Consider the following 16,221-nt stretch of genomic DNA (forward strand, 5'->3'; position numbering starts at 1 on the left):
ATCTTGTTCCATTCAATACATCGTTGTTTGTGAGTTCATTATTATTCTGTAGGTATAAGCACATGTCATGCCGCTGGCATCATCACTTACAGCGGTGACATAGACTTTATTAATCACATAGACTGTACGGGGAAGTGCCGCCATTATTAAAAGGTAGGGCAATAGATGTGTTAAAGAATTTGGGTATTTTCTAAGAAATAAGAAGAAACAGGAATATCGCTGCTACATCATTGAAACAGTGCAATGTAAGAAACCATTAATTCTATAAAAATAAATAAATAATAAATAAAAATAAAACTGTCAGACTGTTATTGAATAAGCGAGAGTAGTTGAATATCGAAACTGTCCGCCATTACACGAGCTACGATAATTTAAAAAAGTTGGTTCATTGAATCTCATTGATACTAAAAACAAATAAGCATGTTAAGAAGACAACTTGCCATATGATTTACTCGTTTAGCGTAAAAACTACTCGGATTCATATTTCCTACGTGACGGGTTTTCCAAATGTCACAAAAATATCACTATAATAGTCACGACTGTACTGAGTATCTTGTCGGTAAGTTTTAAGGAAAATGTAGTTAACAAGACAGGTTTATCAGTGAGTGAGAATGGTACATACCGGACTAGACCAGCTGTAACTATTATCAAATCTCCAATGGTTATTATCACTGTAACATGTATGGGAATTTAAGATATGAACAACATCTTTTTAAACAATTGAAACTAATTTGCCAACAGATGATTAATTACAGGCTTTTAACTTTAATTACTAGAATTTTAATTGTTTTTTTAAGCCTTTAAAGTAAACAAAAGACTTAAATGTGGACGTATTTGAGAAAAGGAAATGTAATAAACCCGAAGGCTTTCATTTGTGGATTACTTCTTTCTCACTTTTTCCCATATTTGATGCCAATTATTTGAATTATTCTAGCGGCTGTGTTTTCTTTATGATAGAACGCAGACTTTTCATACTTTCTGTAGTATCTTTAATTCTTTTTTACATAAAAAAACTTGATATCTATCTTTTCCTGTGATTCAATAACTTATTTTGGAATCCTTGTTAATTGTTTTTTATCTTATAATTACCTTATACACATGTATAATTAGCAATAGAATAGGGTAGGGATTTCAGACGGTTATGTTGTGCGAACTTTATTGAGAGTGATGTACTTTTCTATAACAACACTTCCACGAACTTCATAAAATATAAATCAAGCATGACAGTTTAACCTTGAATTTTTTAAAAATTGTTTTTCTCCTTTTCAGAATGACAATGTATGTGGTGGCCTCTGTCTTCTTCCTGCCAACATGTCTGTGTCAAGGGATGTGGAATGGGGGAGGAGCTGGTGGCGAGGCAGGAGCAGGTGGTAATTGGAATGGCCAAGGAGCAGGAGGAGGCTTTGGAGGTCAACACCCGGGAATGAATGACCCTGTTCCACCTGAATTTGCAGCTGCCATGGGTGGAGGCGGAGGAGGATTCACAAATCCACCACCGTTACCCCAACATATGATGAGTGGAATGGGCGGAGGCATGGGAATGGGCGGAGGCATGGGAATGGGCGGAGGTATGGGAATGGGAGGTATGGGAATGGGTGGCATGGGAATGGGTGGAGGAATGGGTGGAGGCATGATGGGATATCCAAACGGAATGATGGGAAATGGCATGATGCCAGGTGGTGGTCAAGGAATGATGGGTAATAACGCTGGCGGAGGCCCTGGAGCAGGAGGGGCAGCTGGCAAAGGTGGAAAAGCAAAGGGCAAAAAACAACCTGCCGTTGAATACGAGCCACCGGAAGCACCAGCACCAACCAAGAAACCTGCTAAAGGCAAAGGCGGTGCCGCAGCAGCAGGAGAAGCTGGCGCTCCAAACGTCAACATACAAAAACACGCTATGCAACATCAACAGATGCAAAATAGAAACTTCCAACAGATGCAAAATCCTATGATGAACCAAATGCAAATGATGGGAGGTCCACGACAACAACGATACAGTCAACAACAAAGGATGGGAATCATGGCTCAGTTTAGTCAGTCTATGAATCAAATGATGGGAACATTCAATGACATTAGAGCTAGTTTAGCTAAACTTATCACCACACTGTCCAAATTTGTTAAACTGCAAAAATAATTTGTCTCATTCATTTGTTTGTGTGTTAATTTATTACAGAATAATAAAACAGATGCTAGTTTGGTCTTATTGCAAGACACGGTAGAATTTTATACTTCTAACCTCAGTTTTTTTTTTTTTATAAACCACTACTTACATCATGAAGGTAGGGAAACCAGTGGTATAGAAAAAAGTTAACAGTGTTAGTTACAACAAATGTGCAGATTTATTTATTTAAAAAAAGAATTAGAACATGAATGCGATGTACAATAGATTGAAACAATAATTAAAGGTCACATGTAGCATTTAAAATTCTTATTTGATGCTCAGTGTCAATAAAATGATCTGATATGGAACCTAAAAAATGAATATCCCACCTACATGTCTGTCAAATGATTTATGTGCAATACGTATTGTTCCTGTGTATGAATGACATGACAGACGAAACATAATTGCACCTACTTGATTGCTATGTATTGCGACTTTGACTACTTTCCTGACGTAAATGAATTAAAAAAAAAACGAATCATAAAGTACTAGTATTCATAATGGTAGCCTATACATTTGAATAAAAGGATACCACATGATTCGATAAGTTGATAGTCATGAGTTGTTTCCAATTTTGATAACTGAGAAAATGAAGAAAACGATTCTGTTTATTACAAAAAGTAATATAAACTAGCTTTCAATTTGGTATTTTTAGTTTATATCTTTCTGCTGTCAAAGGTAACACATGCGCCGGTTATTGAGGGAAAAACAATTTGGGTTAACTCCTAACAGATCAACATATTAACATATACAATATAAAAGACAGTAACCTGTTAGCCAATTAATTGTTTATACTTAACTAAGACCAACATCTACAACATTTCTCAAAACACCAGCATACTCAACGGCGTGTCTATGGAGTAAACAACCGATTGATACCATACCATCTACAATGCTGTCGATAAGAGGTTACTACTTGAAAAACGTGCACAGCATACCAAAATTCATACTATTTATATAAATTTATATAAACCTCATGGTACAAATATTTCTTTGCCCAAAGTTTATTTCTAATTATACAAAAGGTATCAAAAAGTAACCGTATTACGGCCCGTCCATTTTTCTGCTCATTTGCATTCCGAAAAATTTATGTTTACTGCACGGACTTTGTATTACTCTTATTTTACCTAAGACAAGGTAAATATATATGCCTAATACATTAATTTTTCAATCCTTATTTTGATTATCTTTTATTTATTTCAAAACAAAATAGCGTCTATATAAAATAAAACATCGGTTTCTATTCGTTACACCAACAAAACAAAGAGAAGTACGTAACCAGCGATTATGCAAAGATATAATGAGACGAGAAACATGTACGTGACATACTTTAAAGCACGCCAAGCTTTCGAAGATCATTAACCTCATCGCAGTTTCCTTTCTAGGTAATTGTATTCGTCAATCATTTTGTTGACATTTTCTCCATCAAGTTTATTATTGGGATATGTTTTATGTAAGTTCCTAAAACTCTGAAATGCATTGTAACATACAATATATAGAAGATCGTATTAATACGGCGGTTTTAAGTTTTTAAAATAATGTTTTAATTTGTGATGAACTTAATTATGGGCATGTCTGATATTTTCGTCTTTCTGAAATTTCTTCCATATAAAAGCATGAATGTTGACTCCTTGTGATTCGAAATTGGATAGGCTTCGTTATCTCAATGTACATTTATAGACTGTCTCTGAACAAAGCATTATTCCATTGGTTTGGAATTAAAAGCATATTCGAAGGCCATAACTAAATAATACAACCTAAAGACGGCTATACGATTGAAAATGAGAACCCATCTTTTAAGGCGAATGTTTTTTTTTCTACAATAACTTTGGAATGAATTTGGTGTTTTGTTGTGTAAGTTAAGATATTCGATCTTTCTTTAACAGTAAAGCTTAGCATATTCCGATTGTGGCATTTGCCATATTTGAGAGTTTAAGAATTGGCCTTAGTGGCCGAAGAAGAAAATTATACAATTGAATATATGACATTATATTTTTTTTGAATAGGAGAATATACAAAATTACTTGAGTTCTTTCGTTGATGTTTCAATTTTCTTTCCATGTAAGAATAATAGGACAATTGATTGGAAAGAGTTAATAACCAAAATAGGGTCATAAGTGCTGAAGGACGCCTATATTTAAAGAGTGAGCGGAACTTGTGTCGCGCACGAGTTAAATCTTTATGCGTTCTTGACACGAGTAATCATATTTTGGTTATTCACGAGTGATCATATTTTGATTATTCACGATTACCAATTGATTATTCTACTGATTATATACATTTCCTCCATTATTCGTTGCCTTTTTAATATGAATTTTAAATTTTGTGAACGATGGATGGATATTCGTAACTTTATTTGCGGGAGAAAGTGCGAGAGTGAAATTACCGAATTTATTTCACGGTGTGAATTATCGAAATTTATTATACTGTAAATATTCGATAAAACACTACTATCTATGTAAATAATTTATGATTTATTTCTTAAATGAAGCGAATATACCCTTTACGCAGTAGATTGCTGCTCTACAGAATGTGAAAATATTAACTGAGCATGAGCACTACTCATTAGAAATCCGCAAAGTTTACAGTGTACTCTTCTAATTTGCATAAAGGGGTGGGGTTTATCACTGAATGTGACAGAGGTTTAAAAGCATTAGAAATAGCGAATATACCCTCAAAGCAGGAGATTGTGATCGATTGCCATTCTAAAAAAAATGTAATTTCAATAAGACACTCGAACTTGAGATAAAAGATACTACAGACACTGTGAAGTCAGCCTCATATCTTGACCTACACTTAGAAATCGATGGTAAAGGAAAACTATTGACCAAACTTTACGACAAACGTGATAAATTTTCATTCAAAATCGTCAACTTTCATTTAATCTGTGGCAAAATCCCTTCAGCACATGCGTATGGAGTGTTCATATCACAACTCACACGTTACGCCAGAGCTTGCAGAAACTACGCAAAGTACTACTTGTGGATCGTTATGGTGTATCCATCTGCACCATGAAAACTGATTTATTCAACGGGTCATAGTTTTCCTTTCCTCGTTTGTCTATCCCGGACTTGACTTTTTATGAGCAACTCGGCGGTAGTTTCTAGAAAAAACAGAGGACGCTTACCCTACCGGTGCACCTGGTCCATGCTCCCAGTTTTTAGTGGAGTCCGAGTTGCTCATTTGCTTTTGTTACTTTGAATGTATGATTTTAGTTACTTTATGTCCTTTGCTGTGTATGTCTGGTCTTTGTTCCTGGATTACATTCTTTAGATTACCGCTATAGCTTTGGTTCCTTTGATTACTCTTTCACAATTATCTGTTTTGACAGGAGCAAAAAAAGGTAAACATAGGAAGATTTTGTATAATAATGTGTACGAAAAATGTGCAAACAACTAGGGATATACACAAACACTTAACGTATGTACTTTGACCTAGATTTACATACTAATATTATTTATTTGAGAAGTGAAATCATGTATCATTTTTTATCCATGGATTGAAAACATCAGCCCTTTTAACATGAATTGCATTTCAAAAACTTCAGGACTACTTTTTCTTTAATATTGCAAATTAACATTACCACAAAACAGAAGGTGATGAAGGGAATGCGGGTTTAATTCGGTGGTCTAAAATTAGATGTGAAACAATCTCATGTCTTAATTATTCAAACGTTTCAAAAGTAATAAGACAATATACAGATGTAATTAAACAACATACATTGTTGTTTGGTGTCATTACGTTAATGACTAAACATGTCAAAAAGTACACGCAAAAGAGGAAATAGGGACTAAATCGTGGCACTATGGAATAATTGTCAATTCATTTGTCTTTTTTAAAATTTAAACTTTTGTTTATCTGGCCTGTGACCGAGGAAGAGTGACACCGGATGTACTAATATCTGGTAAGCATTTTAGAGATTATCGTTTCCTGAAAATTCGCGACGCCCCGCAATGCATCTATCTCCCCATCCCCAACGTCAAAAATTCATATCACGTTCAAAATGACTCGATTCAGTGCATACATGCTAAACACAATGGGAAACTATAATCGAATTAATGTTTTTAAAAGGGTGACACAAGCAAACATTTAAAAATAACACACGTCCATAAACGGAAAAAACTGTCTGAAAGATACTCTATCACTCTTAAAAACCAACAATAACCGTTTAACAGTCATAATTCTTCTGAGCATTTATCCGGAGATGCACAATTCAGAATTTTTAATGGTGAGGCGAAATGAACACAATTAAAATCTGAAATTGTAAAGAATTAACGCCATTATTTTATGCTATGTATATTAATATTAGACCATACATACTGGTCACAAGCATGTCACGAAATATATATCAGAATTGTGCTGAATACGTAATTTAATGTCAGTCAACACTTCTTTACAAATGACTTACATAATATTGATAATTTTAATTGGCTAATAGTTACCATAATTATTCAAATACAAGCTGTATTGTTCTTTTACATGGTGTTTCTTGTAACGTATAAATTGTATCGTATGAATTTTCTAAATGTTTCATGTTTAATAAAACATGTACTTCCGGTTAGGAAAGCAATATGGCCACCGGTTGAACAAGTTTGGTAAACATTAATTGACTCTTTATTGTACTCATTTAAAATGAATAATAACATAATGACATGTATACTCAACTTAAATACGGGTTTATCTAAGAATCAGACATGACAGTTCCTTTAATAATAGTGGAACAGCAATAACTATTTTGCGATAATTTTTAGTGCAAAAATGAAATCATCACACATCAGATATTAATTTAAGGACTTCGTAGTACAGAACCAGCGTAGTGAAGTAATGCGTTACCATTTTTTAATTGGTTAAGAAGCACTACAATTTTCCCCCGCTATGTTTTAAGTTTTCTGTTATATAGCAATATTCATCTCTTTCCACAACACTAGATATCAGTGTTATTACTTGTATAAAAAGATTTTCTAAAGGTGTTGACTGAATTTCAAAATAAAACTTTCCAAATGTATTTCATTATTTACCTTGTAAACTAAGGTAACGTACTACTTTTGGTTTTTGCAAGTTGACAACTTTATTATTTAAATACTTCTCTTTCAGACAGCAACCAGATGACATGAAATCCTTTATAGTCTTTGTGCTATTTTCCCTCAACATAACACTATCTCTTGCTCAAGCCCCATGGGGAGATCAAGAGGCCGCTGATTACGGTGGAGCGACTGTGACTCCGACGGCTGACCCAAACACGTCAACGCCGGGGAGCACGTCAGCAATGGATTTACAGACAAAACCAACGTATCGAGGACAGGGTCAATTTCAAAACGAAGCCACTGACTATTCGCAGACTGATGGTGTACTTACTACTGTAGAACAATCTTATACCTCACAAACAGTGCAGAATGATCTCTTGGCGAAAACTGATTTGAAAAAAGATTTATCGTCAGTCACTTCAGTAGAACCTTTACATCGAGTGCAAAGTAGCACATGGAGTGAAATTAAAACTACAACAGCGACACCTGTAATTAGTGAATTATCATCGGCACAACCTGTCGAATATCCATATACAGAACAGAGCAGTACTAGGACTGAAGCATCTAATATTACAGATATATATAAAGAACACAGCATTGTTCAAACAAAACCAGTAAATAGTATGTCTACCGAACCTACACTCACATTAAAAGAACAAACACACTACAAAACCACTAAATCTACACAGCAGGAGTATAAACAGCAAAACAACAAACATACACAACCCTACGACCGATATTATACAAATCAAGGTTATACACAGCCAGGAAATCTACAAAAGGAGACAAACTTTGTATCTATGCACTCTTCACATGGCGTGATGAGTACGACTCAATCTGCAGACACGACCGCTAGTCACTCTTACAGAGAACAAGAACAAAAACGACAAAACGACACAACTCAGAAAACATCGGTTTATCCAGAGTACCGTGCTTATAGTAATAGCCAAGCAAAGCCTCAAAGAGACCTGACAACCTATCAAGGCCGTACTACCACTACTACTTTACCAACTATAATGACAGAGAATCACGAACAAAGGGTGTATACGACAAAACCAACAGAAACAGTTTATAGTCATCATAGTTCTTACAGTACTCGAGCTGAAACCGAACAAACTGAACCTACTTATGTTAAGGATACATTAACGGGCAACCATGTCAATCAACAACAGAACTTGCCAACAAATCCGGCTTATGGAGATTATACCGAGCAAGGGGAAATAGGAACGTGGCCAAACGAACAATCATATGTAGTAGAAAATAACTACAACCAAGATGAGTTCTCCATGGTTACACCAACGGCCGACCCAAATACATCGACACCTGGCAGCACGTCATATGTGTATGCACAAACAGAGCCTACATTACGAGGTAGTGATGCTGTTGTTAACATAAAACCAATCGATAAAACTTCCGATAATCCGGTTTACACATATGACCTTGACACAACCAATACTCACCAAATGAGTAATGTGGAAGTAAAAAGCCTCGATGGGCAATTCGATAAATCTGCTAACCAAACGGAGTTTAAATCTAGAACTTCAAAGTATGGAACAGAAAAACAAGTTGAGGATAAAAGCCGATTTACATCAACGGTGGATACGAAAGGATCAATACGCCATGTTGAAAATGTAACGCTACAAAACGTTAATGGAATGGAAAATAATATTGTAAAAAGTGTTAAAATAAAAGACATTGAAGTGATTAAACAAGACAATGACGTGCGATATCAACAATTGAATCAACCGTTAACTGAAAAGCAGAAAGTAATTTCAGGTATTTCTTATATAGGGGAACACCAGTCTGGATATGAACAAGCAAAATCCTTGGAGTTATACCCAGATCAACGGAAACCCGAAAAATCGATTCAGAAACCCACCAATCAAGCAGATGTCGTATCTAATAGAAATCAACAAAGATCAAATGTAGGACAAACAATTCTTTCCGACCAGTTTTTAAATGCAAATAAAAGTCAATACGAACAACAAAACCAAGAAACAAACGTTAGTAAATATACAGAAAAGCAGCAAAATACAACAGACAGTCTGTACACTGCATACGGAGCAGCCAACGGCTCGTACACAGAGCAGGTCTCTCAAGGTTCTTATGCAGTTCAACAAAAACTGACTACTGTAAATTCATATACAGAACAGCAACAAACAACAATTAGACCATATACTATTCAGCAAAAAGACGTAGGTTCGTTAATAGATCATAAACAACATGTAAAGATAAATTCAAACGCAGCATACGATCAGCAAGAAGCTGAACACTCATACACAGAACAACACCAACAAACAGCAGGAGTTACAGATCAACAAAAAGCTGCAACAGATTATATCAATAAACAGCAACGAACAGGTTTGGATTCTTTCACAGAACAACAAGCTGCTTTAAAATCATATACTGACCAACAGGAAAAGGCGGCTGTTGGTTCCTATTCAGAACAACGAGGAGCTAGTGGAACTTATACAAAAGAGCAACGAGGAGCCACTGGGAGTTATACAGAACAATACACCGCCGATGGATCTTATACAGAACAGCAAGCAGTCGTTGGTTCTGTAATCGGTAAAGAACAACCGACTGCTGGTTTGTCTACAGAAAAACAACCGCTTGCTGGTTTGTCTACAGAAAAACAACCGCTAATTGGTCCGTATACAGAAAAACAACCGCTAATTGGTCCGTATACAGAACAAACACATCAAACAAATGGAACGCAACATACAGAATACCAAAAGCAAGTAACAATCAGCCCCAGTATGGATTATCAACAGGCAGCAGCAGCGTATTATTCAGAACAGTATTATCCTTATGGAGGTCAATACACAGATCAACAACACAATGCAGCAGTTGATCCGTATTCAATACATCAAGGTCAATATGCTGACAATTACCAAAATACAGGCATGTATCCTTATCCAGATCAATACCAATACGCAGCTGGCGATGCACAAATGAATCAGCAATACCAGTATCAACCTTACAATGAACAAGCAGCATACTCACAATATCAACAACAATATCCAGGTTCATATCAAGAGCAACAATATTTTTATCCTTATTACGCACAATCTCCTTCCGCCGACGACTCTTTTCATACGAAGGAAAATGAAACAGATATGAGTTTGTATGATAACAACACTGTAAGTGAACCTCCAAACAAGCCCCATCATAAAAATTTGCCTGCTCCAGAACTCCCTGAATTGAAAACAACTTCTGTGCAAAACACACAACAAGTAGTTTCTATAGCACCACTTCTAAAGAATGATAATTTACTCAACACAGTTTCTGTAAAACCAAATCAAAATCATGGCAAAAATGCTGATAATCTGGATCACCTCGTTTCTCAAAAGAAACCAAATGTCGTGCCAGAAAAGCAACTTTTTGAGTCACCTGATAACAAATCTAACCATCAGAATAAATCAGGAAACCCCGCTCAGAGTCAAGTACAACCAGAAAATACAGAAACTGGCCTTCACCTTCCTAATACTGACAAAACAGGTCCTATTGTAGATCAACACCAACTAAAATCTCAAAGTCTTACACAAGCACCTTTAGAAGAAGTGGTCCCGATTTTACAGACTCAGCAGCCTCCACCAAAGTATTCTCACACCAAGACACACAAACAAAGTTTTGAAAGCCAGGGTCAGCCACAATCAGTCGTCGGTGATCAAATAAATATTAAACAAGTCGAATCGGTTCAAAAAACAGTGCCAGCCAATACTGGCAAATTTGATATACAGAGCGAGGGTCAGCGACATATCGATGGTAACAATGGCGAGATTAATGTCCGGCAGTCAATAACAACTGACTCTGGGCAAAAGGATATTACACAAATCGACAATCAGCTACACAATTATCTTGGCCAAGGCGTGCAAAATACCAAACAATCTACTGCAGCTAGTACAGTTCAGATGCATACCAAAGTTACTGATTACCAACAAAGTTATACTACCCAAGCTCAACAATCAATGCCAGTCAGTACATATATCAAACAAGTCGATAGCCAGCAACAAAGCAACGATAACCAGGCAGCACGAAATGTCCAACAGTCATTTAAGGCCAGTACAGATGCAGTGGATATCAAACAAGCCAATTATCATCATCAGAACCTTGGTAATCAGGGCTTGCAAAATATCAAACAGTCATTGACAGCAAATACAATGGATATCAAACAAACCGGCCTTATCCAACACATATACAATAGTCAAAACGATCGTAGTTTACAAAAACCGATGATGGCAGGTACTGGCCCAGAGGATGTAAAACTAGTTGACACTCAGCAACAAGGATATAGGCAAAGTTTAAAACTGTTCGTTGATGCTCCGAACAATTTACAACAAGGGCAGACATATGAAACTGGGAATAATAAACCATATATTGGCTATGATAAAAAAGAAACTGAATATGTTAATGCTCAACAGACTATCAATTTTGAGAAACATTTAAGTCAAGATCAACACGGAATAATACCTAGTGACCCAGCAAATATTCCAGAACAACAACAACCCAATGAGTTGGGAAAAGGTTCATGGTTTCCCGGGTTACGTCAAGGAAATGCTAGAGGTAGAATTCATCCTAAACAACAGCGTATCTTTAACCTGAAATGGTTTCCCTCAACACAACCCGAAAGCCAACGTCGACATGACAGGCACCGACAACCTTGGTTTCCAACTGAAGGTGCACCAGGAAGACAATTCCAAACTGATGTGAGACATCCTCATAGAGGACATCCTCAATATCATTACACTGACGGTCCCAATACTGGACCTCTTCCTAAACAACCATCAGGTGGCACGCCATATATGGTGGATGGAAGACTTACACAATACACGCACGCTGATCATCGGGGTGTGTCGGGGTCGGTCGGTTGGTTTCCGCAATCTGTTGACAGTTCTCAACCAAATACAGATCTACTTTCTGGGGTTGAAAGAAAACACCTTGAAAGTATCCAACAAAGCAGCCGACACACAGAAGTTATAGATACTAGTTTAACCAGAGGAGAACCGAATGCACATTATGACCAGAAGTCAACAACACAGGGAGAAAAAACTGTGTTGTCAAATACTGTAAGCCCCGAACAAGTTGGAAATAGAGAAACACTTAGTCAATCCTCCACGGATACAACTGGTATCACAGATCATGCTCCTACTGACGACCCTACTGTTGATCCTTTTCAGGAACCTTTGGCTCCATCACTTGAATGTAAGTTGATACTGAAACTATTTCAAGTAATTTAGGTTTGTTGAATTTAATTTTTTTAATACTTTGAAAATGTACGAAGACATAAAATTTGCTTTGATCAATTTTTTTTTTATAAGAACTTGTATTATTTTGAACAATTTTGTAATTATACCTCAAATCCGGTATCACAGTAATAACAAGAGTTGATAGCTCCTGAGAATACATTTCATCCAGGCTAGTAATGTAGAAATGACATATGTTTGACAATAAATATACATACATTTTGATCGGGTAAAGGATTTGTTGATAACTCTGTTGATTACAGTTTTATCAGTTTTCTGTTTTTTTCATCTTTTAAGCACTATGCATTCACAGCTCTTACATAGATAGCATAGGGTATGCGTCATATCCGGGACGTTGTGACAAACTAGTTCAGTGTTATAACTATAGAGGGCGTGATATTGCTGTTCTACGAGACTGTCCATACGGATATTTCTGGCATCAGGACCAAGTTTTATGTAGATCTCCTAGTCAAGTTCCATGCTATGAGGGTAATTAACTTTACTATACGAACGCGAAATTCAATCACTTAAAACCTTATCCAGAGATGATGAGCCACTATGTGAGTCATTTATGCATACCACAAGAGCAAATGGATTTTGTTTGTAGATAACTGCAAATACAGGGGTCAATTAAAACATGCAAAAGCATGATACTGTATTCTGCCAAGATTGGCTTTTCATCAGGCTGTATAACATCACTATATACAAATGTATTTATACCCATGTATTTATATTTTGCGTCTTACAGAAATAAATTGTGATCAGACCTTGATTCAATTACATGGAAAAGCAATTAATAAAAACCGAATTGCTTGCCAAGTTCTTCAATTAAATTACAATTACAATTACATAAAATTTGTAAAGTAATTAATTAAATTACAATTACTATGGTAATGTAATCAATGACTTTTGCAACATAAAAAATAAGTAAAAAATTGAAATACAACATCTGTACAGAAATCTGACAGTTAAAATACATAGTCAATGAAGACATTTTGACTTGAAATTTCTAAATGTCTCTTCTGGCAGACCAAATATCCCGAACATTATGATTCATTTTGACTTTAAATTGTGTAGATAAAAACGGAGATATACCGTGATTGTATACTTCCTTTATTCCATACATAATATTAATCTATTATTCAACTAATAATAACTTGAAGCTTCTGATTTTTAGAATTAATGTGTCACTAGCTAGCGAATTAATCTGTAATACATTCTTTTGCCCTAAGGACAGGACTATGTTTGTTGTATATAGATTGTACAAAGCTAATTAAAGTAAGATGTCAAAAAGGTTTAAAATTCATGACTTATCAAGAATTGTTTAGGAGAATTTTTTTTCAAAATATTGACAAATCATGTGTTCCCAAAATAGAATTGACTTGGAAAAGCTATGTAGATGTATAAAATGCACCACAAAAACAAATTTTCTGTAGGTTTACCTTCTTAAAAAGTAAATGTTCTTATGGTGTATGAAAAGGTGAATGTGTGAAGTAAAGTGAGAGTGTACGTGTCTTATCTTGTCTTGTTTTGTCTTGTCTTGTTTTGTTTTGTTTTCTTTTTGTTTTTTGCTTTTTGTTTTGTTTTTTTTTGGGGGGGGGTTTGTTTTTGTTTTTGTTTTTATTTTAATATTGTGTAATGTTTCAGTACCAGTGTATTTACGGTTTATGGAAATAAATTAATGATCAATGTTCATAAAATTCATTTTAAATCATTTATCGTATCTAATTGTGAATGTTCATATATAAGAAGCATATACATATATTGGTAACAAAACCTATACGTATTGAAATATTTGACGCTCTTGTCTACCTTTAAACCAAGTGTATTTTTACACAATAAGACATAATGGTAAATAAAAGTAGTAAAGATTAGAAGTACCTCTCTACATTTAAAACTTATGACTTTGCACCACTACCATGTCACTAAATGTCAGCTTTTACAATGGATCTTTTTAGCATTCAGCAGGATCTTGTAACAGGATCCTTTCCAAAAAGAAAATTATATAAAAATGATGAAATATTCAAATATTCGGCAAATCGGGTCTAATCGTGACATGTGAAACAGAAACCAAAAAGATATATTTTATGAGAGTAATAAGATCTAAAATAATATTAATTTGTTTTCAGATCCATGTCTGAATATTGATGTGATGCAATACAACAGAACAGGTGGTTGTAGGTCTTATTACTCGTGTGAATATGGTGTATCTGTTCCAATGTGCTGTGAGATAGGTTCTCGCTATGATGGGACAATGTGCGTGCAGGATCACACTTGTTATGAGCCGTGTTCAACTCCTTACGACATTGAAACCCAATTGAATAGACAATGTAAGTTTGAACTAGCAAACCTGATTGCTTACATGATCTTTTTTTTTATTACAAGTAATTTCAGAATTCTTCAGATATATCGAGTGTTCTTTGATAATGCATTCAAAACAAAACATTCGCAGTTCGACACATCCATGATTAATTTGCTGCAGTTTGTAACTTCAAATTATTTTTTTGGAATAATGTTATAATTATTATTATTATTTATTTTTTTTTTTTTTGTGGCGAGGAAAGGGGGTACCTTAATTTATAAACTTGTACTATTTAACTTATTTCATCAAATGGAGGTAAAACCAAAATTACCAAATTTATAAACTGTAGGCAAATGGCCTAGTTTAAAAGGAAAATCTGTATAACTATTTGCAACACTTAGGCAAAAAACTGGAAAGCTGAAAAACACGGCAATGGTCTCGACTTGGCACAGGCATTTGCGATGAAAATTGTGCATTAGACCGTGTTTGTAGCGAGTTACACCTCCCGTTTCCATTGCGATTTTTTATTTCCGGTTTATTACAATATGAATGGGTAATATAAGATTACCACCTTTCAAAATTTGTAAAATCGGTAGTCAAAACAGCGCAGAAAATATAAACAATAAATAAATTAAATAAAAAACAATTACAATACAAGTAAAATGGAGGAGACAGCAACTTCAAGAAGTCTTAAACTTTTTTTGGGGAAGACGCGCCAAGTTCAAAATGAAAACCATCAGATATATAAATAAAATGTACGGAATATAAATGTGTTGCTATTATGAATATCCATTATCAGTATTATGTTTGTCAGACATAGAATGTTTCTCAGTAAGGTCTGGAAATCCGAAATAAAACTGTTTGGGGGAATGTATGAGTCGTATGTTTACAATTTTGGTCCAACAGCCTGTCATGAACAGTGATGAAAACTGCTTAAACCATAAAGACACAGAATCAATGTAATTTTCAGTAATATTAAAATTTTGAAATGGCACCCTTTTCTATCATTTGAGAGTGTAAGTACACCTAAAACGAATATTTTAAACTTACGATGTCAATAGTAACATTTTTTTTCAATAATGTTTTTTTTCTACAGCTTGTAAATTCCTACCTGATGAGTACAATCCATATGGATATCTGACTTTAGAGCACAATGGACTCCGGATCCGAGCTTGTCCAAGTGGCACCGTATTTAGTGCCCAACAGTGTGGGTGTCGACCGATCAGAATGAAATTTAGTACGTCACGTCGACAAATGAAACGTAAGTATACTTAGAAATATTAGATACACATGTCGTTGAAATATTACAATTCATTACGATACATATGCTTACAATATTTAAATATAACTATCAGTATATTGGACCGTACGACCCTTGAAATGCTGGTACTTAGGTAAGCTTGCTGGTACTTAGTTAAGCTTGTATGCATTATAAAAGTAGTTAAACATGACTTTGTTAAACTAATATCGGATATTACATTTCTAATACTT

The 16,221-nt window shown here is 35.1% G+C and overlaps 2 protein-coding genes across 3 annotated transcripts in view; both read left to right on the forward strand.

Annotated features, from left to right (window-relative positions):
* On the forward strand, positions 1-2,208 carry LOC148607995 (uncharacterized). Of its 2 annotated transcripts, none has more exons than XM_088544457.1 (2): positions 1-153; positions 1,270-2,208. In XM_088544457.1, the coding sequence occupies exon 2, from the start codon at positions 1,271-1,273 to the stop codon at positions 2,129-2,131; it is 861 nt and encodes a 286-aa protein (XP_088400583.1). In that variant the 5' UTR covers positions 1-153; position 1,270; the 3' UTR covers positions 2,132-2,208. The 2 variants fall into 2 exon arrangements, with proteins under 2 accessions (XP_088400583.1, XP_088400584.1); XM_088544458.1 differs by having other exon boundaries at positions 93-245.
* A 3,687-nt stretch (positions 2,209-5,895) lies between these two features.
* Positions 5,896-16,221, forward strand: part of LOC148607996 (uncharacterized) — a 29,310-nt gene continuing 18,984 nt past the window's right edge. The window contains exons 1-5 of the mRNA XM_088543576.1: positions 5,896-6,062; positions 7,253-12,387; positions 12,726-12,917; positions 14,558-14,758; positions 15,827-15,991. Coding sequence (XP_088399702.1) covers positions 7,269-12,387; positions 12,726-12,917; positions 14,558-14,758; positions 15,827-15,991 — 5,677 coding nt within the window. The 5' untranslated portion in view covers positions 5,896-6,062; positions 7,253-7,268. The remainder of the gene's footprint in view (positions 6,063-7,252; positions 12,388-12,725; positions 12,918-14,557; positions 14,759-15,826; positions 15,992-16,221) is intronic.

Source organism: Perna viridis, chromosome 9, assembly GCF_037379345.1.
Source record: "Perna viridis isolate PV_CMFRI_1.1 ecotype Kerala chromosome 9, ASM3737934v1, whole genome shotgun sequence".
Taxonomy (NCBI): Eukaryota; Metazoa; Mollusca; class Bivalvia; order Mytilida; family Mytilidae; genus Perna; species Perna viridis.